This window comes from Eretmochelys imbricata, chromosome 13 (genome assembly GCF_965152235.1).
Source record: "Eretmochelys imbricata isolate rEreImb1 chromosome 13, rEreImb1.hap1, whole genome shotgun sequence".
Classification (NCBI taxonomy): domain Eukaryota; kingdom Metazoa; phylum Chordata; order Testudines; family Cheloniidae; genus Eretmochelys; species Eretmochelys imbricata.
Genome location: NC_135584.1, coordinates 7,326,388 through 7,351,610, shown reverse-complemented (window position 1 = coordinate 7,351,610; position 25,223 = coordinate 7,326,388). Strand labels below are relative to the sequence as shown.

The 25,223-nt window shown below is 44.7% G+C and overlaps 1 protein-coding gene and 1 long non-coding RNA gene across 2 annotated transcripts; one reads left to right on the top strand and one right to left on the bottom strand.

Moving 5' to 3' along the window:
* The first annotated feature begins 15,590 nt into the window (after positions 1-15,590).
* Positions 15,591-21,794, top strand: MRGBP (MRG domain binding protein). Its single transcript, XM_077832205.1, has 5 exons — positions 15,591-15,772; positions 16,709-16,830; positions 17,366-17,447; positions 18,817-18,891; positions 20,344-21,794. The coding sequence occupies exons 1-5, from the start codon at positions 15,610-15,612 to the stop codon at positions 20,532-20,534; spliced, it is 633 nt and encodes a 210-aa protein (XP_077688331.1). The 5' UTR covers positions 15,591-15,609; the 3' UTR covers positions 20,535-21,794.
* LOC144273565 (uncharacterized) lies at positions 16,800-25,088 on the bottom strand. The gene is made up of 4 exons (XR_013347771.1): positions 24,819-25,088; positions 20,018-20,064; positions 19,751-19,913; positions 16,800-16,975 (listed from the first exon to the last, which is right to left on the bottom strand). It is a non-coding gene; the product is annotated as an uncharacterized LOC144273565 (long non-coding RNA).
* Between the last annotated feature and the right edge of the window lie 135 nt (positions 25,089-25,223).

Genomic DNA, 25,223 nt, shown 5'->3' with positions numbered 1-25,223 from the left:
ATTGAAGAGTCGAGAGTGAGTCTATCCAAAAAGAACAAGTGTGTAAGTCACAGCTGACCTTGGGACGCTATATGTTATGTGCTAACATGGGAACTATAAGATGCACATAACTTTGTTTAGTAGCCTGATCCTGCAAAAACCTACCCCAGCACCAATCTGGGTGTGAACTTCAAAGCCCATTTATAGTTAGTTGTTTTTTTTTTTAAATGGGCAACTTTTGGATAAAGGACCTTGACCAGAGTGAGATGTCCTGATAATTTTAAGATGGGCACTGGTATTGGCAAAGTAGTGGAGTGTATTGGCCAAGTCTTTCTGCAGTCTGCACACATCCTGCCCAATCTGTTCCCTCACCATTATAACTGCACACTGAGGGAGTGCTTCTAGCAGGAGGCAATGCATGAGATAATTAAAATCTTCAGAGTGCAGCAAAGAGATACTGATCCACTATGCAGGTTTATGCAATTAAGTCCCTAATGAAAATAATGTGCATCATTTGCCAGGTTCTTAAGCGATTGCTTTCTTGGTTATTAGTAGCACTAGCTTTGAAAACAATTTATATCACCTTTGTAGAGTTTGTAATATGGCTGGGTCATGGAACATAAGATATTCTGTCTGTGCAAAGGCACCTTGTGCTGAATCAGAAAACAGATAATAACAAAGTTTATAGCCATTCACAATGAAGGTGTTTTTATGTGATTGTCTAATGTTATGGATGCAATTAAAGCCCATGTGTTTAGTATCCCTGCTTCTATGATCATGCAGATTCATCTTTCCCACATTGCCACCAAATCTAGCAATTCTTGATGAATGCAGAGGTATTAAGAATAAAGGACGAGATGAGAAAAGGGGCATATGAAAAATGAGTCTATGAAGTCCTCAGTTCCAGTCTGTCTTAGATTATAAACACAATGGGTGTGGCACCTTCTCTAAATCTTTCATGGACATGCTGGTCCCTGTCATACCCCTTCTCCTGCACCCCTGTGCAATCTGCTCGTAGATGTCACCATTTCTACGGCTGATCTGTAACTCTGGCCTGCACCGCTTTTTCTACCCACAGGCCCAGGAGATCCAATATCTCCTGTCTACTCCAGGCCGGAGTGTATCTGGATTGTGTAGCCAGCATGATCAGCTAGGCAGTTATGCACAGCAATGGAGAGCTCTAGCCGTGTCCTCACCAAGATGCACCATCAGGAAAAGGCATTTCAGAAATTCATGGGGGAAGAGGTTTCAACTGTATGTGACCCCTGGACAGTGGAGTTAACAATTAAGACCAGAGCAGTCAGTGCTGGGCATTGTGGGACAGTGGCTGGAGGACTGTTAGGGTCAATACGAAGTGAGCTGTAGATCACGAAAGCTTATGCTCAAATAAATTTGTTAGTCTCTAAGGTACCACAAGTCCTCCTGTTCATTTTATAGGTAACTCAGTATCTACACTCACACTGAGTCAATCTCAGTACGTCAACCGTGACTCAGTGCCGCTTGGTGATGTGGAGTTACTATGTCAGCGTAATGAAGAGCTTACATCTGTAGGAAACAAATTTTAATGTAGACACATGTACAACTAGGTTGACACAAGGCGGTGTACATCGACCTACCTTTGTAGTGTACAGGGCCGCCCCGATCCATACGCAAAGTACGCAGCTGCGTAGGATCCCTTTTCCCGGTGCCCTGCGCAGCTGCATGCTGCTCCAGCCCCTGCCCTGCCTCTTCCCCATGGCCCCCGCCCCCATTCCACCCCTTCCCCAAAGCCTCCACCCCAGCCCCGCCCCCACTCCCCTGAGTACTGCAGCAGGGCCAGGCTTGCACTCACTGGTGGTGCGAAGTGCAGTGACCTAGCCCCTTGTGACTTGCCGCCAGTGAGTGCTGGGGGGTGGTTCCCCAAGCCAGCCCCCACCACCCCCGCAGAGGCCTGCCCCTCCCCCCCACAGGGGGGCTGCATAGGGCTCCAGAATAGCTAGGGATGGCCCTGGTAGTATAGACTAGGCCTAATTATCAGTAGATTATTCCCTAGACCCTGTCTGTTTTAGGATTGATTTAGGATTTTTTTAGGAAATGGATTAAAAATTACTTGGGAGCAAATCATGTAGCCCTTAGCCGGAACTCCCAGTGAAGCCATTCCTGACTAAGGACTGTAGGATTTCACCCTTAAGGGCAAATCCTGACCCACAGCTACAGTGGCTCTCTTGACATCAGAATCAGTGTGGTTGTGCTGTTCACAGAGGGAGCATAATTCCCAGGGATACTGTAGGAGTGTCGTTGTTTGCTCCCTGTGCTGTGTGGAGCTCAGCTCAATGGGTGCCACATACCTGTCTGTTTGCCGGCAGTGAGTCATAGAGTGGGTCATAGATGGACTGAAGGTAGATATCCACTGCTATGCAGTTTTCCTTCCTCTTCCTACAGAAGCAGCACATTGGAGCTATTGAGCTCTGAAAACTGCAGCTCTGAACTGCTCTATGGTCTGGGAGAGACAGGTGGGGGGAAAGATTCCAACATCCTGTTTCTCACCCATCCCCAATTAAGCAGAGCAATGCACATTCCACCCAGACCTTGGGCCTCAGGGACTGACTATATTTCTACATTGAAAAATGCTATTAAATAAATGTCAGTGGGACATCGCCAAATGTATTTGAAGCTGTCCTCTCCGAGCAATCAAGATTAATGGTCAACAAATGCTCCAAAAGATATTGTAGGATCCTATCATCATAAATAAATGAGTGTTAGAGAGGTTGCTAAGAAGCTGCTATTATTTACTGCTATCTTGGTCATATTTATTAGTATACTGTTCTGTATGGAGATAAATCTGAAACTGCTCAGTGACTTGACTGATGATAAGTAACCATTTTTTTTTGTTTGTTTGTTTCTGCTTTTTGGTTTTTTACAAGGAAGTAAATTTGTACTCAGTGTGTCTGGTATGATTTCCTTGTTCTATGGTTCTAAACTACAGCAAAAACCAGAATACAGCATTGATTCTTCTCTCACTAACCATGGTGTAAATTAGGTGTAACTGCATGGAGTTATATCAGTGTAAAACCAGCCAAAGTGAGAGGTGAAGGCCCCACATGTTCAGGGCTTGTCTACACTTAAAATGCTACAGCGACACAGCTGCACTACTGTAGCCCTTCAGTGTAGATGCTACCTTCACCAAAGGGAGGAAGTCTCCACTTGGGGTTGGTAATCCCTCTCCCTGAGAGGCGCTAGCTCGGCTGACGGAAGACTTCTTCTGTCAACATAACACTGTCTACATGGGGACTTAGGTCAGCTCAATTACATCTCTCAGGGGTGTGGATTTTTTTGCACCCCTGACTTATGTAGTTAAACAGACCTAATTTTCTAGTGTAGATCAGGCCTACGTGTTTTTGGCTCCAATCCTGTAAAGACTTATGCATGTGAGTGGGCCCACTGAACTCAGTGGAACTTCTCATGTGTATAGGTGTTTGCAGGCTCAGGGGATTAGTTTTTCATAGAAATTATGTGTTAAATTCAGCCCAGATGTAACTGCATTGAGTTCAGTGGAGATGAACCAGGGCTGACTTTGTCCATATTTAATGTTGTTAATGCTATTTCTTTTATACTTCAAACAAACAGAAAACAAAATATGTACTTTAAAGGAGATACATGAGTGAAATATGAAGAATAAGCATTCCACTACAATTAGTGTGGCACTAGCCAAAACTAGAGAAATGATCAGTTGCTGAGTCCAAGAGCATGATTCTCCTCTGTCTTACAAGGTATTTACTCCCATGTGTGACTCCACTGGCTTCAGTGGGAATGACTTTTGATTTATGCTGGTTTGGACCAGATCAGAATCAGGCCCCAGAAACCCAAGGATAGTGAAAGTGCTGGGAACGTAGTAGGGTTTTTTAAAATAATAGGGGAGACTTCCAGTGAGATTTGTGCTCCTAAATCCCTTGGGTTATTTTGAAATTCTCCTCCTGTGTTTTTCTGTTGTTCTATACCTACACTTGTGATTAACATTTTCTCTGCCTGCTAGGTACAAGTATCTTTAATGTGTCTCATCACCACTTGATTGACTTGTTTATTTCATCTCAGATCATAATCAATGTCATTTGACACCTATTACTAAAAAGCTTGTAGCAGTTTATTGGTTTTGTATTCCCTGACTTGCATAGATGAGATATTTTCAGTTAAAAATCACTGATCTCTGAGTATTTGGCTATTCTAAGGAAGGGATTGCTTTATTGCTGATCTTTTAGACTATGTGAGACAAGAAACTAATGAGGTTGTTTGTTTCAAGGCTGCAGATCCATAGATAGTCTAGCTCGGTTACTCCTAATGAGATTTTTCTCTGTCTACCAGATCTTTGACTGATAAATAGTTCTTAGGACTACTTTGTTCATTGGTTTGGATGCAAAAGGCTATTTTGTCTCGGGGGGAAAAAAAATCTGTTTTTGCTTGGAAAGGAGAGACATTTTGTTCAAAAACTGGCCCATTTTCCCCCACAAGTAAATAAGCTACTATATTCAGATCTGGGAGCCTGAAATTAATGTGGCCTGATTTTCAAAGATATTGAGCATCCACCACTCCCAGTGTAGTGAATGGGAACTGTAGGTGTTTCACAGTCCAAAATCAGGGCATCCTTATTTAGCTACGTACCTTTAGCCACCCCGGGCCCTGATTCTGCAAAGACTTATGTACATGCTTAATGTTACACACTGTACGTCATTCCTTTCACTTCAATAGGACTACTGAAAAGGAGAAATCCTGGCCCTATTGTAGGCAAAGGGAGTTTTGCTGTTGACTTCAGTGGAGCTAGGATTTCACTCATAGTGTGTCAAGCTAAGCACGTGCATAAGTCCTTGTAGAACTGCAGTCCACATTTGCAAATCTTGCCCTAAGTGCCTTACCAAAATTCTCCACAGAAGTAGGACCAACTTCACATTCAGAGTGGCAAAGCTCAGAAGGGAGGGAGGCAGAGGCCATTCCAGCCATGCAGCAGCAGGGCCACCAGCTCCAATTTGCTCCTCCACCAGCTCACCACCAAAACCTCCTGTATGCCAGAGTGCAGCATACGCGGTACAGAGTTGTGTTCTGCAGTGCACAGGATGTGTGATGATGACTCACTGAGTTCTCATTCAGTGGAATGATATCAATTCCACTTCATTCGGGGTCCTCCACAGTCACAGAAAAGGAAGGCAGTTTTCTCATCAGAGAGAACAAATACCTTACCTTTGGTGAACACCTTTTCTCTCTTTCGAAGACATCTTGTTCTTGTAGCTAACAGTACAGTATTGGATACCATTAGAGCTGGGTGAAACCTTTTTGTGGGGGGTGAAAAAAACAGATTGGGCAACACCAAAACATTTCATGGATTGGTGTCAGTTTAGCTGAATTGTTTTGGGAGGAAAAAAAAATCGCCCCCCCAAAAAAATTTCATTTCAACATTTTTGAAATGCAACATTTATAATTTTTGATGTGAAATGACTTTGTGTTTCAAAATTTTCTTTACATTTATTTTTAAATTTTTTTTAAAAATGTTTAAAAGGTCAAAATCTAAATGAAATGCTTCAATTCAGGTCAACTGAAACATTTTGTTCAACCTGAAATGAATTTTTTTTCAATTTGTTGGAATTGCCAGTGAACCAAAAAATCCATTATTCACCCAGCTCAAGATGCCATCCATCATGATGTCTTTTAAAATCAGTTTGGGTAGCCTTCTTTCTTTTTGTGTGTTTGGTTCGGTTTTTTTGTCTGGTGCATGTTATCTTAATAACACTCTCATTGAAAAGATTTGCACCAATGACTTTCCAATCCCAGCCAGGAGCTTGGTGGCACAATGGTTTACTTCTTCCCCATGTTCACCTTTAGAGACATGAGTTCTAATGTCATTATGGTTACAAATGAAAACACGTTTTGTGGTTTCATGCTTTTCCTTAGTAGATATTTCCTTTAAAAATAGCCTATAAAGTCAGCCTAACTGATAAACTGCATATGTGGGAAGCCCAGGGATGACATAGCAATGGATGCAACAAGACAGGGTTGATATTCTTTTGAAGAGCTCTGTGAGAGATTATTTACATTAAGTCTGAACTGCTGGGTTGTGATATTTTCAGCTTCTCATTTTCATGAGCATCAAAATTCACTAAGGAAACAGTGATTTGGGTTTGTTTGGGGGATTGTACTCTGCTGTGTTTTTCATCTGGTCTGGTGAACTGAACTCAACCCTGGAAATTAAAAACATAATTAAAAGAAGTAAACACATGTCTTCCTCATATTTTCCATGAGCTGCTGATTCCTATATATTCCCATCTATCCGCTTTCTTCTATAATGAATGTGGCATCCTTATCCCTGGCACATTTCAGTTAAACTGCTGATAATGCTAACTCTTAACACCCGTATTCCACACACAACTCCCAAGCACACTAGAACAGTAAAGTAATTATTTACAAAAGTTTTCAGCATTTACCCAGCAGTCACTAATTATAGTGCTGTAATAGATCATGAATGTATCGGTTCTCACAACTATTATATCTCAATACTACAATGATTAGACAAAGCTAATAACTTCTTAGGAAGCAATTTATTTGACTGGCTTGAACCTAAAAACAGCACACTTGCTTTGATAGTTTATTTTATCACTCTGCAGTGCTCCAACTACTTCACCTCTCTCATTAAACATAATAGTTCAATTATAACCCATTTGCTGATTATTTTCATTTAACGAATGCAAAATTTTCGGGGATATTTCTGCTCCCATGACTTGAGACTTATAACTGAATTGGTGTTTGGGCTTGTATAGCTTCTGCATGATAATTGGTTGTGATGATTTAGAGAATCTGCACAGCTTATGAATTCTGGATGATGTTTATGAAGTTGTTCTGAAATGTGTCTAAGTGACACAGTCTCTAGCTCATACTCACTAGAGTAGGGACAATGGAGAGTCATGAAATTTAACAACTGTGCTCTGCACTGAACAATGGGTATGCTAAGGAGGGTGTCCAAGTTGAGAAACCAGGTCGACCAAGTGTCTCTGCAAGGGGCTGGTGAAGTGGAGAGAGTGGAAGAGTCCCAAACGGACAAAGACAGAAGTGAGAAAGCAAGAGCTTTAAAAGGGACCCACAGGAGGAAGGCTTTATGAGGGACAGCAAACTTTGGGCAGGAGAGGAGAAGGGGTGAGCATGCTTTTGCAGCAGTGGGGTGAGGGTTGGTTTAGCTGTGGGACCAACCAAGGTCAAAGCAACCCAACTTGGAGGGAGGAGGCTCCATAGTTCAGAAGACAAGCCATGTGCTGCAAGACAAGGATCTTGGATAAGCCAGATGACTCTGTCCCCAATTCAAAGAATACTCCAGAGTGGTGAGTATACTGAGGCAGGGAAATGTGGGTGGAGTTTATTATTTTAGTCTAGATCTGCATATTTCTCATGCTACTAAGAGCAATGGTGTTTTAGAATCCTGTCCGAAGTATGGCTGTGCTTTATGTGTTTCACCTATCACATGTCCCTGAAGAGGTAGACTAGAAACGCAGAACATCCACACACTGGAGTTCTGGGAGAGGATGGGTTTAAGATAGGGGGTTCATCACTTGTCACGGGGGCTCAGCAGTTGGACTGCAAGGTCTCAGTTCTTAGGAGGGAGTGCTAGACAGAGGAGCTGCCTAGAGGCCCCAAACCGGGGGCAGTGTCAGGACTGTGTTCAGACCCTGAGGCTTAAAGCCCATGGGGATTGAGCATGGGGATCTCCTCACAGCACACTGAGTGTCCAAGAGGGGAAGCTCAGCTAGAACTGTGACAGCCTGGTATAACTTCTTCATGATGATTGGTTCACCTGAAATATGGATACCTCAAAACATGACTGCAAGGCCAATGCGACAAGTGGCTTTACACCCAAGAACTCAGGTGATAGGATTCCATCTGTGGTTCATCAGGTCTTACCTATGATAGGGCATTATGACAGTTATATAGTTGGGCAAGCCGATTAATGTGTGGCTCTGGCTTGGTTCTCCAAGTCAAGCACTGGCTGATGACTGGAGCCAAAATAGAAGTATATGAAAAAGAAAATGGGCATCATGACAGAAATATTCCCCATGACCACTAGGAAGTAGAGCCCAAAACATTCTCAATGCTCTTCATTGGTGTTTTCCCTTCTATAGAGTCATTCAAGCTGCAGACATGGTGCTCCATTTCAGCTTGGATCAAGCTTTTCATTGGTCTGTTAACTAGGATGATCTGATGGTTAACTGACAGATGAGTCATCATCTTCTATCTGAAAGAGACACAAGGTGGGGCAGATAATATCTTTTTTGGACCAACTAATGTTGGTGAGAGAGACAAACTTTTGAGCCACACAGAGCTCTTCCTGAGGTCCAACTGAATGAGTCTACTGAATTATCTTCATTGCCCACTAAATGATCTTTACAATGCCAGATTCTCAGTACTGTTATTGGCATCACCACCACAACCTTCTGCAGCCACAACAACACTGGCCTTGCTGCTCCAGGTGTTTGTCTCTGATGCATCACCGTTTGACAAAGCAGGGCCCTACTCCATCCCAGGAAGTAACCAGCTTTGCTGTACCTATGTGGCCAGCTATTCAAAAGCAGCCATGCAAATGTGTGCATTCACTTTTAAGCACATCCGGCATAGGCTCACACCTACCCTGATCTGCACACACTCTGTATCAAGGTTTGCAAGTGCCTAAATGAGGTTCATGCATTTGTAAGAAATCTGCCCCACTTTTTACAATGAGGGTTAGTGTGTGAGGTGCTGGCTGTCATTTTGCTGTCACCTACTTCAGGTTTAGTGCCTGCTTCTTGTTCTCCCGTAGTTTGTGATTTGGTTTGGTTTTTTAGGGTGAGTAATAAAGATAAAGTTCTGGGGACATCCACACCAGATTCTTGACCGGAACGTTGGAACAACCAAATATGGTTGGCCTCCAGAGATTCCACTGCCAGTTTTACGTGGAGCCTGCTGGGTAGACTGGGCTATACAGATACTCATGCAGTGCAGATTTGATCAATCATGACGATCATCAATAAAGCTCAGAACCACCAAGTCTCAGGGCCTTGATTTAGGCGCTCCCACGAATTACTGTAGTGAAACAACACATTTCTCTTGTCCTCCTTTAACTAGATCAACCCAAATGCTCTGACCCTTTTTTCATTATTCTTTTTTGTGGGCAAAAGCAGTAGATTTCAAACAGAGCTCTGAATTCACTGAGACAGTCTTCTTGGCCCCAAGTTCAAAAGTATTTAGTTGCCTAACTATCCTTTATTAATAATCTTTGAGGATCTGGGCCCTCCTGCTCTTTGCTCTCCACCCAGCCAAGTGTTCCTCCCGGGCTAACAAAGCTGGCATACACTGATTATCTTGCTGCTTCCTCTATGAACCTGAACCAAATCCCATTGTAGTCAAGAGGAATTTTTCCAGTGCTTTCACTGAGCTTTGAATAATGCCCTATGAGAGCCTTTCCAACGGAGTGAGATAATGTTTCTCCTTTCTTTATGCTTTTTTGTTAATGGAGAGACAATATATGAGAAAACTGACCAGAGCTATAGTACCTGTGTGACCAACACCTGCAGAGACATAATTCCCTCTGAAGAGACCCCATGGTGAAATAATCAGGACGGCTGCAAGACATCACAATTCACAATTAAAATTCAGTAGCATTTATTTGGTTCATTCTTAGTCACACTCATCTCTGATGTACCCAGACTGTCAGGCTTCTGCTGAGGGGTTCGGAGAAATAACAGGTTTCAAGCTTTGGATACATTCATTTTCTGAAAATGCTAAAATGGTTTCCAGACATTCTCCTTTGAATGGCATCTGTTGTAGTTTTCAAGTTAGAGAGATCAGAACTTAAAAATACAGTGGCAAAATTTGAAGAATTGAAAGCTTCTCTTTGCAGTAGCCTCCATTTTTTGCACACTTAAAATGGCCTGATTCTTTAAAACACTGAGGATATGGCCTGGTCTACACTTAAAACGTACACCACCAGCATAGCTCTCTTGGTCAGGTGAGTGAAAGAAACACATACGCTAGCAACATAGCAAGGCCAGCAAAAAAGGCCTTCTGTCTGCATAGCTAATGCCATTCAGGGAGGTGATGTTCCGATACCGTCAGAACTCCTTCTGTCAGCATATGCTGCATCCACACAAGGGGGCGATGGAGTGTGGACATAGGGTATGTCTACACTGAGCTCAGAGGTGTGACCGAAGCATGTGTATACATAGCTAGATCAAAGGTAGCTCAGGTAACTCAAAGAACAATAGTAGCAAAGCTACGGCAGCAGGGGCAGCAGCGCACACTGATCAAGCCCACCTGGGACCCTGGGTATGTACTCTAGTGGCCTTGCTGTAGCCACACTGCTCTGGCCAGGCCAACACTTAAAATGTAGATCAGTGTAGTTACTGTGCTCAGGGGGTGTAACAAATCCAGAACTCTGAATGCCATAGCTATGCCGATCTAACCCCCAGCGTAGACACTGCTATGTCAATGAAAGAATGCGTCTGTCAATCTAGCTACCGCATTTTGGGGAGATGGTGTTCCTCCACTGATGGAAAAAACCCTCTTGTTGCTGTAGGCTGATCTACGTTTAAAATTTAGGTTGACGTAGCTACATTGCTGAGGGGTGTGAAAACACACACCCTGAGCACCATAGCTACACTGACCTAACCTCCTGTGTAGAGGCAACAAGGGCAATGGAAGAATGCTTCCGTCGATCTAGCTACCGTCACTTGGGGTGGTTGTGTGCATACACTGACAGAAAAACCCCTTCTTGTTGCTGTAGGCTGCAGCTACACTACAGGGTTATGCCAGCATAGCTCTGGACCCATAGCTATCCCAATATTGTCCCCGTAGTGTAGATATGGCCCAAGTGGCATGCTTTAGTTCAAAAGGATGCATGTGACATGCCTTTAATAGTCATTCGCGCAACACATACAAAATTCTTCAGTATTCAAAAACGAAGCTCTTATTTTGTTAAAAGTATCAGCACATGGTGTTCTAAACATGTGACAGAAATAGTTGTAGCCATATTGCTCACCCCAGAAAGCTGATGCTTCTAAAGAGGATGCCAAATGCTAGGCATATTTCTGAGTTTTTCAAACTGAGAACTCTTACGAAATGTCAAACTGCACTGTCCTGTTTCTCCTGAGGAATCTAACCTACTTCTGCAAAATGTGGAGTACACTCAGCTCCCACTAAAGTCAATTGGAATTTTGCTTTCGATTTGATCAGGAGAAAGATTGGGCTCTAAAAAGGTAGGGGGAAATTGTGAGAATTATGGTTGTCCTACATTGCCAATGTCTGTTTAAAAATATTAGATTCAAGACCTCATAGGGGAAGGAGGGGGGACACATCTGTCAATAGGGAAAAAAACTGTCCAAAATTAGAAATTCTAAATCTGGTCATAATCAATAAAATGGCTATGCACAATGTTGTTATGGCCTCATAAATGTTTCTCAGAAGCTTTGAAATAGCCCAGAAAGTGTAAATACAAATACAAAGAAATAGAATTATCTTCCATTAAAATAGAAGTAAAGACTTGAATACACAAACCCTTTCTCTCAAATTACATTTTTTTTAAAAAATTTTGTTGTTATACTTTCAGAGGTAGCCACACATTTTTCAAGTACACACAGCTCTGTGTTTCAAATGTCATCAGAACTTAATGACATAAAAATTGCTATCTAGACTGACACAATGATTCCCGCTTCATAATAGTCTTTAAGCAGAAGAACAATTTGACACATTTAGAAAGCTGAATAGTATCTTAACTGAGCTAGGTATTTCATGAAGATTTTTAAAAATAACAAACCGACTCCTGGAAAACTTTGAAAAACATTCAGTTGCGGAACAATTCTGTTACTCTATAATTTATTTGCCTTTATTTCTTCATTTTTTTACTCCTTGGAACGTATGTATGAAAACAAGACTTTGTTGCTCAGGAACTTATTTGCTTCTGCTGTTTAGTCATCACATGAATTCATAATCCTCTTTGTAGTTCCACTCGACGATTTGGCAGCAGCAAAGATCAAATCAACAGATTAGAACAGATCTGGAGCCAAATTAGTTTAAGGCTCAAGATCAGGGGTGGAGTTTGGATCAGGACAAGAGTACTAAGTTGGGTTCAAGTACACCAAAATCTTGTGAACTGTTGATGCATGATTTTAGATCAAAATGGTGAAATCATTGTGAAATCACAGCTCTCCAGTGGTTGATGCACTATAATAACTATATTGATACAGAGAGGGTGATGGGCGGATTAGATATCTCAGGAGATTTTCACCATCTTAAACAGTGAAAATCTCATGGGGAAAAATTGTTCTTGCAAGATTTCTGCCATTCTGGGTTGAGAGCTCACAGAAATAGGTGTTCTTGAGGGATTTCAATAGCATCTGCAACTGGGAAAATAGGCCCCTTCCATCTTGAAATCCTACCCAGAATCCAGACTGAAATGAGGAACTGGATCCAGGGGTTCAAATCCAAAAACCCCTTCTACCCAATATTCAAAAGAGTGTAGATTTGAGGTTCTGGTTTTGACCCACCTCTAAATGTTTTATCTAATCCTTTAATCTTTTTTAGGTTTGTATAGAGTATCAGTTGCCATTGTAACAAAGGTTAGTTGAGCTGGACAGTTCTTGACAATCAGACACAGTGAGCACTCATGGAAACGGAAACTTTCTATCGTGGAATACTTTTTATGATAAACTCATAAGTTTTTTCTCCATAGTTTTTATTACTAGGGTAATTTACTAGGGCCTTTGTGCTTGTGAATATCTGCTCCTGCGGTTTATTATTCACATGAAATAGTAATCCTGTGTTTGTGACCACAGTTATTTGCTGTGGAAATTATTTTAATGTCACAAAGAGGATTAAGATTTCAAGAGAGAAATAAGCAGCAGGAAGACCTACCTGATCACCTTAGCAACAGAGAGGCTGTTTCATGCCTGTATACCTAATAATAAAAAGGAGAAAAGACAACACAGAAGGGATGATATATTATCACATTTTCCTGAATGGAATGTTTTGGGTAACAACTGTCTCACGAGGCAACAGTGGCCTCCCCTTTCAGAATTCTCGGCAGCTAAGCAGTTCCTTCATTTTAAGTGTATTTCAAAATGTATCAGCTGCAGCTGTGACACTTCAATTCTATCTGAACTGTTATTCTGATACTTTATTCCTTACCTAGAGCTAACAGACCATACCCATCCCTAGTGTAACTTTGGATTTAACTAGTATCTTGTATCAAAAGACATCTGAGTGCTTTAGAAATATTAACTTGCACAATATGGGGAGCTGTGTGATCTAGTTAAAACAGCATTGACCTGTGACTCTGGAGAACTGGGATCTATTCCCACCTCTGCCACTAACCTGCATGGTGATCTTGGAGTAGTCACTTCACTTCTCTGCTTCACCTGCATCCTTTGTCTGTCTTGCCTATCTAAAATGTAAGCTCTTTGGTGAAGGGACTGTCTCTTACTATGTATATGCACAGCACCTAACACCAGCACCTTCAACTGGGGCCTCTCAGTTCTACTGGAATACAAATAATGATAATATTGTACCCCTTATAGAAACATCTGATAAAAATGAATTGGGATGAACATTGTAGGGTTCTATAGAAACTACTCTAAAAAATTGTGGAATTTAATAGAGAATGAGAACCCATCTATAGATATCTTTATACCAGCCTATTGAAGAGAGAGAATTTTGTATAGTAAAATCTTTATGCTGGTTCAAAAAACCTCTAGGAAAGTTATTTTCTATTAAATTAATTAGGACTTCCCATAAGTGGGCTCAGAGGTAGTTAAACTATTAATTATCCCCATCTTAATTTGCAAAATCAGATATAAGATTTGCAATAAAAATAAGAAAAATAAAAAAATAATAATAAAAAATAAGATTTGCAAAGAGACAGAGAGACTGAGGCCTGGTCTAGGCTTAAAATTAGATTGACCTAGCTACATTGCTTAGGGCTGTGAAAAATTTTGCTTCCTGAGCACCTAGTTAGGTCGACCTAACCCCCACTGTAGATGCAGCTAGGTCGAGGAAGCATTCAGAGTGCAGCCATGCTACTGTACTGTAGACAGGGCGAAAGACCAAGATTCTCAGCTGTGCCCACTGGTCTGAGCTTGGTTTTGGTGCCCAACTTGACATAGCCTGGGGCTGGGTTTCAGAAATCCCAAGGCCTGTGATCAAGAGACAGGCCTGAACCAGACCCCATAGGTCTGATGTGCACCGAGGGCATCGAAGAGAGATGTCCCCCACCCCAATCTCTCCAGTGCCTCAGGAACCCCAGGGCTTGCACCCCAAGAGGGGGCTAGCTCTGAGAAGGCAGCCAGACTGGCCCCCTCACCCTCTCCTGGAGGATCTAAGCTCCCTGGCTGGGACTCAGGCCCATTTATAGACCCCAGGTGTAGAGAGCCCAAGGCAGCCACCAGAAATGAGGGGCAAGAAGAGATGCCAGGTGGAAGCAGCGCTGAACCCCCCTTGCAGGGATCGGGGCAGCCACCTGGGGGCACCAAGACTGAGAAGCAGGGAGCAGCCGCTGACCGACCCCCCCCCCCCATTGCAGGGATCGAGGCGGCCGCCAGGGGGCACCAGAGCTGATGGGCAGGGAGCAGCTGCTGACCCTACCCCTGCCCCCCCATTGCAGGGATTGGGGCAGCTGCCAGGGGGCACCAGGGCTGAGGAGCACGGAACAGCCAGTGAACCCCGCCATTGCAGGCATCGAGGTAGCCGCCAGGGGGCACCAGATCTGAGGGGCAGGGAGCAGCCGCTGACCCCCCCTCCATTGCAGGGCTCGAGGTGGCCGCCAGGGGGCACCAAGCTGAAGGGCAGGGAGCAGCCGCTGACCCCCCCTCCATTGCAGGGCTCGAGGTGGCCGCCAGGGGGCACCAAGCTGAAGGGCAGGGGGCAGCCGCTGACCCCCCTCCATTGCAGGGCTCGAGGTGGCCGCCAGGGGGCACCAAGCTGAAGGGCAGGGGGCAGCCGCTCACCCCCCTCCATTGCAGGGCTCGAGGTGGCTGCCAGGGGGCACCAAGCTGAAGGGCAGGGGGCAGCCGCTGACCCCCTCCATTGCAGGGCTCGAGGTGGCCGCCAGGGGGCACCAAGCTGAAGGGCAGGGGGCAGCCGCTGACCCCCTCCATTGCAGGGCTCGAGGTGGCCGCCAGGGGGCACCAAGCTGAAGGGCAGGGGGCAGCCGCTGACCCCCTCCATTGCAGGGCTCGAGGTGGCCGCCAGGGGGCACCAAGCTGAAGGGCAGGGGGCAGCCGCTCACCCCCCTCCATTGCAGGGCTCGAGGTGGCTGCCAGGGGGCACCAAGCTGAAGGGCAGGGGGCAGCCGCTGACCCCCTCCATTGCAGGGCTCGAGGTGGCCGCCAGGGGGCACCAAGCTGAAGGGCAGGGGGCAGCCGCTGACCCCCCTCCATTGCAGGGCTCGAGGTGGCCGCCAGGGGGCACCAAGCTGAAGGGCAGGGGGCAGCCGCTGACCCCCCTCCATTGCAGGGCTCGAGGTGGCCGCCAGGGGGCACCAAGCTGAAGGGCAGGGGGCAGCCGCTGACCCCCCGCCATTGCAGGGATCGGGGCGGCCGCCAGGGGGCGCTGCGGCGCCGTGCAGCCGTGGCCGCGCTTCCGGGGCCGCGCGGGGCGATGGGCGAGGCGGAGGGCGGTTCGGCCGGCGGCGCGGAGAAGCCCCCCGTGCCCGCGGGCGGGGCGGCCCCGGAGCCCGGCGCGCCGGCCGAGGAGGCGGTGGTGTGGAGTCCCGAGGTGGAGGTCTGCCTCTTCCACGCCATGCTGGGCCACAAGCCCGTAGGTGAGAGAAGGCCCCGGCCAGACCCCGGCCTCGAGTAGCGATGCCGGCCGGGGAGGAGAACCGGGGCTGGCGGAGGCCAGGGACCGGCGTGGCTCAGGGCCCCGCGCTGCTGTGCCGCCCCTAGTGGCCTCCCGCGGGCAGCGCCGGGGGAGGATGGTTCTGTTCATCCCCCGGCTCCCACTCCCGCGCCTGCCCCCGAGCCCCAATCCTCCCCCACGGCGCTTTTCCCCGGGCCACCGCCCCTCCTTTGGGGGGGGGGGGGGGCTGTAAGTGGGTGGGGGCCTCCCCTGCGGCTGGCCCTGTGGGGCACTGCCCCCACCTCCAGCCATGAGCAGTCTTCATGGGGGAGGGAAATCTGCCCTTACAGCAGCAGAGGACAAGTCCCAACCTTGTCCTTTTATAGGCGGGGCCTGAAACAAGCCCTGCCCCCAGGGGGTAGGGATTTTTACATGCAAAAATATGGGTAGGGCAGGAATTATGAACACAGGGAAAACTTAGCAAGGCAGGGGACTACTGCTGGGGTTTCCTTTCCCTCCCTATCTTTGGCTAGAAGGGAGTGCAAGGAAGTGTGGGAGAAAGGGGTCAGGTCTTCTCCCCATCCGTTGTTCCTTGTCAAGGGGACCTAGAGGCAATGAGGCATCATCTCTGTAGCCTTGGGGGGGTGGGGGTTGTTAGGTGCAAGTGAAAAATCCAGAAAAAAGTTTACTTACTGTTTATCAACCTGTCCTTTCCAAATTACTTGTTTGTAGCTTCCACTGTTCCTTGCCTCTGGCCTACCTGTGCCTGTGCCCTAAGCATGGGAGAAGACCCATACTACACAGCCTGGATTTTAACAACTAGACCTGCACAGATCTGTTGCAGTTACTTATTCTGTGGCGTGATACACGTACATCTTAGTGAATGTTGTTGATGGCGCTTTTTCCTGCCTTCTTTCAGGTGTGAATCGCCACTTTCACATGATCTGTATCCGAGATAAATTCAGTCAGAATATCGGACGTCAGATTTCCTCCAGAGTGATTTGGGATCATTTGAGCACCATGTACGACATGCAAGCACTAGTGAGTATAGAAGATTGGCATTGGGGAATCCTGATTTCCAGTAGATTTCAGCAGCTTTGATATGTCATACTCGTTGGGCCTGATTCTTACGTTGGTGTAAATTAGGTGACTCCTCTGAGGTCAGTGGTGATTCACCTGTGTAAAACTAGTATCGGAGAGAGGAAAATTAAGCCCATTATTTCTTCTATCCTAAGCTCTTGGTTTGATATAAAATTTCTAGTTCTGTAGGCCCTGATCCAGTAAATACTTAGGCACATGCTTAACTTTATACATTCAAGTAGTCTTATTGACATGTATAAAGTTAAGAATGCACAAGTGTTTGCAAGATCAGGGCTGAGAAATGCATTGTCACCCTCACATCCTATATCTTGTCCTTCGATAACCCTTACGGAACTCCTGACCTCAGACTCAGATATGCTATTATGAATTATTTGATCTTTTCCTGTGTATGAAATTACTCAGGCGTTTGTTTAGAAAATCTGAGCTGACAGTTCTAACAAAATCATACCAAATAAATTTTTCTTTTCTTTTAAAGCATGAATCTGAGATTCTGCCCTTCCCTAATTCAGAGAAAAACTTCATCCTGCCTGAGGAAATTATCCAAGAAGTGAAAGAAGGTGAGATCTGATACTAGCTTTTACATTGGGATGCTCTAATCAAGCGTAGGTATGATTAGCCAACTTTAACTCCAGAAGAAGGGAAGAAGTAATGATGTACCGACCTGATGCTAGTGTTTCACATCACTGGATTGTGGTAGTAATCAGGGGCATGAAAAACAGTACAAAGTTTAACATAGATGGGATCTTTGATACACAGACATTCTATTTATACTATTTAAATCCAACTCTCCCTTTGATTGAGTACACAGGTCTCCCACCTACTGCAGGGGAGCAGGGGCTGCTATGTGTTGCAAGGAGGTCAAAATTTGGCCCTTTGGAATCATATGCAGGTGGTTAAAGGTTTATTCATTTTGGGGGTGGGGCGAAGTTGCATACTTTAGTAAGACTACCATTAGTAGTAAGCACTATGTCTGACTGTGTTTGCCAGGATAGATCCTTTGTGTTTAAAATGATGGTCATGGAGTTTACACTCAGTTAAACATGTTTAGCTTGTGATCCACTCTGACCCCCAGAGCCCTTTCCGCAGTATTCCTTCCTAGGCAGTCATTTCCCATTTTTATGTGTGCAGCTGATTGTTCCTTCCTAAGTGGAGTACTTTGCATTTGTCCTTATTGAATTTCATCCTATTTACTTCAGACCATTTCTCCAGTTTGTCCAGATCATTTTGAATTTTAATCCTATCCTTCATTTAATGCTTCTCCATAATTCTTTGACTGCCTAATTTCAAAACTTCTTTATTCTTAGAGCTCCTCTCTGTGTAATCTGATCTAGCAGAAATCTCTACTGATACGTAGCCCACCGACAAAAAAAATCTGTTTTAAAAAAAAAAAAGACAGTCAAACTTGGAAGATCCAGTTTGTCATCAGGTACCCAGTGCTGTTATCCAAGATAGGAACTTGGAAGTTCAGATGTCTACCTCTGAAAAAGGATAGTAGTGCTTACGAGATTTTAAACTACACCGGAATGCCTCTCAACTACTAGCTGCAATAAATATTCCATTCGGTATTTATAAAAGGCAGCATCAGTTCAAGCCATTGCAACATATTTTGCCCAGTTACTATTATATTTGTTCCTATTAAGAAAAAATTAATTGGAATCTGTGTTTTGGTGACATCTGCCCTGCTAATTGTTTCCATAACTCTACCTTATATTTGATGTCAGCAGTGATTATGGCTCAATTGTTCTTTCCATCCATCTGTTTTTTGGCAACGAGTAACATTTTTACTTGAGTCAGTGTTGACTATTACAGTGACCAGTTTTGAACACTGTGCACTTACAGTTGATCCTGAGGTGCCGAACACAGGAAAAGATCAATTATACTTCTATCAAACAACAATCATCATCTGCTTAATAACTCTTTTTACAGGAAAAGTAATGATTGAAGAAGAGGTGAAAGAAGAAATAAAAGAAGAGTTGGAACCTCATGCAGGCCTAGAAGAAGGTACATCTGTAATTTTTATACTTCATAGCTACACTTATCTGGAAGGCAACAGCAGTTCTGAATGGATTTCATCAAGTGGTGTAGGCCCAAAATTTGACTTACCTTAAACTTAAAATTGGCATGATATGGTACAGAATCATTAAAGAACAAAAGAGCATCAGTCCATTGCCAAGAACTAAAATACTTTTAAAATGCACAGAAACCACTGTCTTTCTGGAAATCAGCAAATTTGAATTCCTCTACTGGTTCTGCAATTATACTGAACAGTGCCAAAGTCCACAAACAGTTGATTTGAGCTCTGGGAGAGGATAAAGGGCCATAGCTGATTCCTATTAAAGCCAGAGGTAAAACTCCCACTGCAGTAATCCAGCCTCAAGAGGACAAAGAAATAGATCACACTTGCAAGGTCCACATTCAAAAGAAATGGTCACAATCTTCTGGCTAGGTGCAGATGGAAAATATACTCCTTGTGTCTTCTGCTATATGACCCTCTAGCAGTAGCTGTGGATATAACAGGTTTCAGAGTAACAGCCGTGTTAGTCTGTATTCGCAAAAAGAAAAGGAGTACTCGTGGCACCTTAGAGACTAACCAATTTATTTGAGCATAGGCTTTCGTGAGCTACAGCTCACTTCAGCTCACGAAAGCCTATGCTCAAATAAATTGGTTAGTCTCTAAGGTGCCACAAGTACTCCTTTTCTTTTGTGGATATAACAGTATCCCTAGTTTGTGAAACTGAAACAGATGGCGGGCACTACATCATCAATGGGAGGAATCCTTGCAGTACCAGATTAGTTGGTTCACCTATTTTGGCATCCTGCTTGCAGCAGTTGCCAGTATCTGATATTTCAGAGGAATTACCTTTTGCTCCAACCTTAGTTGTGCAGTGCCGTACAGTGCTGAAGCAGGGGAACTCCATTCTGATCTCTGAAGGTGACCAGCTTCCTCCCAGACATCCGAGATGTGATTTCTCTCATCACTTTATATTGGACCTTGTATTACTGCAAGGATTTTGAGGATTTTTCTGTTCATGTTAATAAGAGCAAGATCAAGCCCATTGTTAGTGCTCATGAAATTATCCAGTTATATCATAATTGTTTAATTTTAAAATCCAGCTACAATATTTACCTCGATGACCTTCAATGACAATGAATTTCACAGGTTGACTAGGTGCCCTGTAAAGTAGAAGTTCATTAGAATAAACAAAAATTATTGCAGTATAATCTAGGTTAGTGGATTATACTACTATTTTTATCAGTGTGTGCAGCATTTTAAGGACAAATCATGAAAGGAAGGTATTCATTTTACATAACTTTTTTCTCCGTAAAATGCAGAGAATACTTGCATACTTACAAGGATGTTGTGAGGCTTAATCAGTTTGAAAATTGCTATATAGTATAAAAAAGTTGTTCATATGAGCCCGATTTGGAGTCATTGCTTTGATCCCTTTTCAGTTTATGCGCCTTCAGGAAACTTGGGAAAAGCAGCTGAAAAACCAAGCAGCAAAGAGAAAGAAAGGAGTTCATCAGATTCTGGGTCCAAAGAAGGAGCTGATAAAAGGAAACGTAACAGAGTCACTGAAAAGGTGTTAAATGCAAACAGCAATCCCTCCAGTCCAAGTGCTGCAAAACGGCGTAGAACATAGAGAATACAGTGAAAGACAGGTGCTTTTAACTATAGAATCAGGGAAGGGAACAGTAGAATGAAATAGGAGAGAAAGAAAGTTGTTATAAAGATTTGTTAGGTGGAGAAAAAAGTATTTGACCCAGATATTAAAAGCTTCAGCACATTGTCATTGTGTGTGGACGTGGGTTTGCGTCTGTTCTCTCATAACAAGTTGCTTGCTGGTCGGTATTGCATAGCTAATTGATGGCCACGTTCTCAGGATACTGAAGGAGAGAGTTGGCAGCTTTACAAGCAGCATGTGTGTACTTAAGTCAAGTGGTGGCATTTTAAAATATTGGTAATGTGCGCACACACACACACTGTGTTAACACAGTTTGTGAAATAAGCTCTTGGCAGAACAAGGAGCCTCAGTTCTTGAAAAGCTTAGGTCATTTATTTAAAGTTTGGATCCCTTTCCTGTCCTGTTTGTATTGCTTTCTTTGGTGACTATTATGTCCCCTTGGTGGGTTACTGTTCTTAGGACATTTTACTGGTAGCATGTAATAGCAAGAACACCTTTTCCTATTAAATGTCTGGCTTTGTTGGTCCAGTAAAACTAAAAGCTAGCACATTAAATATCGCTCTAAAGTGAAGCATTCTTTGTTACTGTTCTGTTTGACAGAGGGGAAAAGTAAACCCCCTGTCTCTTGGAGACTTAGTGTGGTATAATTTATTTTTCAGCCTTTAAGTACATACTGTAAATAAAGGAAGATGTTAAATGTTTCTAGACAGAAGTCCTCATAAGTGGCTTAAACTAACATGTCCAGTAGTGTCACACAGTATGAAAGGGATCCACTGCGCTATGCAAGAACCTGGAGATATTGCCTCATCCAGTTGCACTGTAATAGTGTACATAACAGTTGTTTTCGTATTTCACTATTTAAGTCAATTTTTTTTAAAAAGCTATTTTTACAAAGAGCTGTTAAATTGAAATAATATTGTAAAACCTTAATCTTGTGCTGTTGTTATACTTTCCCGGAGTAGTTTTAGTTCAGACTCCTACTGGGGTATTTTAAAACTTATTTTCAGTCTTATATGCTAGAGTATTGAGAATTGGTAGCAGTTACTATTTTTTGAATTGTCAGAAAATGATCAATTCCCCCATTTTCTCCTTTCCCTCTTCCTGACATACTGATTTGAACAAGTGCATGTTAAACTGCTGAAGGAAGCAGTCCGAAATGTTATTGGGTTATATCTTCACAGTATGAACTTTACTGTTAAATAAAAAAATAGCCCAACACTTTTGTCATGCAGCATTGTCATCTACTTGAAGAAGTGCGACTCTCATAGTTTGGCTCGTGTTTTATTAGTTGATCATTGTGAAAACTAGATAAAAACAGGCTTAAGACTGTTATTTAAAATATACTTAGGTTCCTAGAGGACTTTCAGAAGTGTCTTTATGTTGGAAATTGTGGATCCTCCTCCCTTTCCCGTTTTAAACAATGGAGAAATGGAAGTGGCTTGTTTTGGTTAAACAGTGGCACCAATAACTGCTTTGTGGTCCTGTATCAAAACATCTTTGCCTTTACTGAGATCCATGGATGAGCCAATTGCAGAGCTCTGGCAATCTGTGTTCATTTGGTATACTGCTGCTAAACAGGCAGCAGAGACAGCACATCACATGCTTTGCCCATCATTTGTGTTTAAGTGACTACATGGTAGATATAAAATCCAGAGCACATGCCTTATTCATGAGGCTATTTTAATCTCTTAGTTTCTAGATCTCTACTCCCAAGTTTCTGCCTTCCTGTCTCAGATTCCTATGCCCAGCCCAGGCAGCTGGACTGAAAAAAACAAATCCTGCTGCTTTTCTTGCTCCAGGTCAATAGAGTTTCCTGCTAGAGCAGTGGTTCTCAACTGTGGTCCACCGCTTGTTCAGGGAAAGCCCCTGGAGGGCTGGGCCGGTTTGTTTACCTGCCACGTCCGCAGGTTTCGTCGATCGCGGCTCCCAGTGGCCTTGGTTCGCTGCTCCAGGCCAATGGGAGCTGCTGGAAGCTGCGCGGGCCGAGGGACGTACTGGCCGCTGCTTCCAGCAGCTCCCATTGGCCTGGAACAGCGAACCGCAGCCTCTGGGAGCCGCGATCGGTCGAACCTGCAGACGCGGCAGGTAAACAAACCGGCCTGGCACGCCAGAGGCTTTCCCTGAACAAGCAGTGGACCACAGTTGAGAACCAATGTGCTAGAGGGTTTGCTAGAGGCCTGTCTTCTGCTGGCCTTCACTACTCCCCACACTGGCCTCCACAGACAAGAGCGCAGCAAGAAGAGCCTCAGCTCATCCTAAAGAGAGAGGAGAGGGATCTGGCACAGGAAAAATGGAAGGGCACTCCCACGGTAGGGAGTGACAATAGAGACGGGGGTGAAGAGTGGAAATATGGCCCAGGATGATGCCTGACAAGCCTACTGGTTGCCCCCAGTCAAACCAGATGAGGTATAGCAGGCAGCTAGCTTTCACCATGAGAAAGAAGCTGCAGGAAACTGGGACCTGTTTAAGGGAAGGTGGGGGATGAGTGGGAGAGGGCCTAGTTGGTGTACAGTAACTCCTCACTTAACGTTCTCCTGCTTAACGTTGTTTCAAAGTTACGCTGTTGCTCAGTTAGGGAACACGCTCGTTTAAAGTAGTGCAATGCTCCCTTCTAACATCGTTTGGCTGCTCTGTCCACTGCTTGTAAGATTTTGTGGAAGAGCAGGAACTCCACAAGGGAGCATTGCACAAATTCCTCTTCTCCACCTCCTCCCCCTCCTTCCCAGCACTTCCCCCACCGCCAAAGAGCTGTTTGGTGGCACTTAGGACTTTCTGGGAGGGATGGGGAGGAGCGGGGAAGCGCTGCATCTCCACTCCTCCCCCGCCCTCCCAGAAAGTCTTAAGTGCTGCCAAACAGCTGTTTGGTGGTGCTTAGGACTTTCTGGGCAGGGGAAGGAGCGAGGATGCAGCATGCTCCGGAGAGGAGGTGGAGTGGAGGTGGGAAGAGGTGGGCCTGAAGCATCCCCTGGCAAAGTCGGCGCCTGTTCTTCTCCAGGGAAGCTGCCAGTGCTGCAGCAAAGGTGCTTCCTAGTGTCCTTGCCTGCAGCGGGCTGGGCCTGTGTGGGGTAAGCCAGGGGCACTTCCTAACCACAGTACAGTACTGTATAGTGTATAATGCCTTTTGTCTGCCCCCAAAAAATGTCCTTGGAACCTAACCCCCTGCACTTAAATTAAATCTTATGGAAAAATTGGATTTGTTTAACATCATCTCACTTAAAGTTGCATTTTTCAGTACATAACTACAATGTTAAGTGAGGAGTTACTGTATTCATAGATCAGGGAACCATCCAAACTTTGAGGGATCTCTCACTAGTGTCGTATAATAGGAATAATAATTCATACTTCTACAGTGCTTTCCATCTGAGGATCTCAAACCTCTCTATGAATATGTATTAGTGTTAGGTAGGAAAGTATAATTATTGTCACTGTTCAGGTGGGGAAACAGGAACACAATTTAAATGAAATACCTGATGTGTCTCACGCAAGACCAGCTTCAGCCCTGATGCAGAACATGGCAGAGTCCTCAAGGTCAGGCTTCAACTGTGCTTAGATTGTGATGGCACAAAGAAGCAGGGTTTCCCCTCCACCAGGCAGCATGCACAGCCCAAAGAAGTCTACATTACTTTTTAGGGGAGTGGGTGTTGTCAAGACAACCAGGGGATGCACTGAAGCGCAAAAACCCTGATGGAAGATGATGGTGGCAAAATCTTGTAATCTTGTGGAGAATCCCTTTGGGGTGTTGTCCTGTGCATTAACCACAAGACTATCCTTCCAAAAAAAGGTATTTTTGCTATGTTGATCACAGGGTTTGCCAGCTCTTATGTTTTTGCAAAGCTGCGTGATTGTGACAGGACATCACCACGTGGTGATGCAACATTTCACTGCAATACCTAAGAGTGGATGGAGGTGTAAGGTTTGCTGGATTTTCTGATTTTTGCTTGTTTGAGCTGGTAGAATGGATATTTAAGAGTAACCTGAAAACTACCCATTTTGAGGTTAATTCAGAATGGAAATCTGCCTTAAAAATACCAGAATATTCTGCAATATTCTTCCCCCCATCTTCATGAAGCTCTGGCTTCTTTGCAACATTGTCCCTTAATTTTATTCCTCCCCCCACCCTCTTCAAACAGGACGATGAGTAGTTGATCAAATTCAAATCTGGGGTCTGGTACCTCCTTACCCCTGATCCTGCAGAGAGGTACTCACGTGTTTACACTTACGCACTATTAAACTCGAACAAACCTTTGCAGGATTGGATTTTACAGCCTCCTATTGACGCGGGCAGCGGGGCCCAGAAAGGTGGTGAGCGCTGGGGCCCTCCTGGCTGGCTGCCTGCTCGCTCTCTGCCAGGGCCCCTGCAAGGCATCTTTATGGGAGACCCCCTCCCCTCCCCGAGCTGTCAGGCTGACCGGGCTGCGCGCTGAAAAAGGCTCGCTCTCGCCGCGGGAAGGGTTTTGCAGCCTGCGTCTCTCTCAGTCGTTGACGTTTAACGAGCAGCCTGGCCGCCAGCCGGCGTGGCCAGCACCCCAGCTAGGGGTGGAACGCGGAGACACCGCCGACGTTCCAGCGGCGCTCCTCGGCCAATGGGGTGGGCCGGGCTGCAGAGCAGGGAGGCGGAGCCCGCTGTGCCGCACGCCTCCCGGAAGT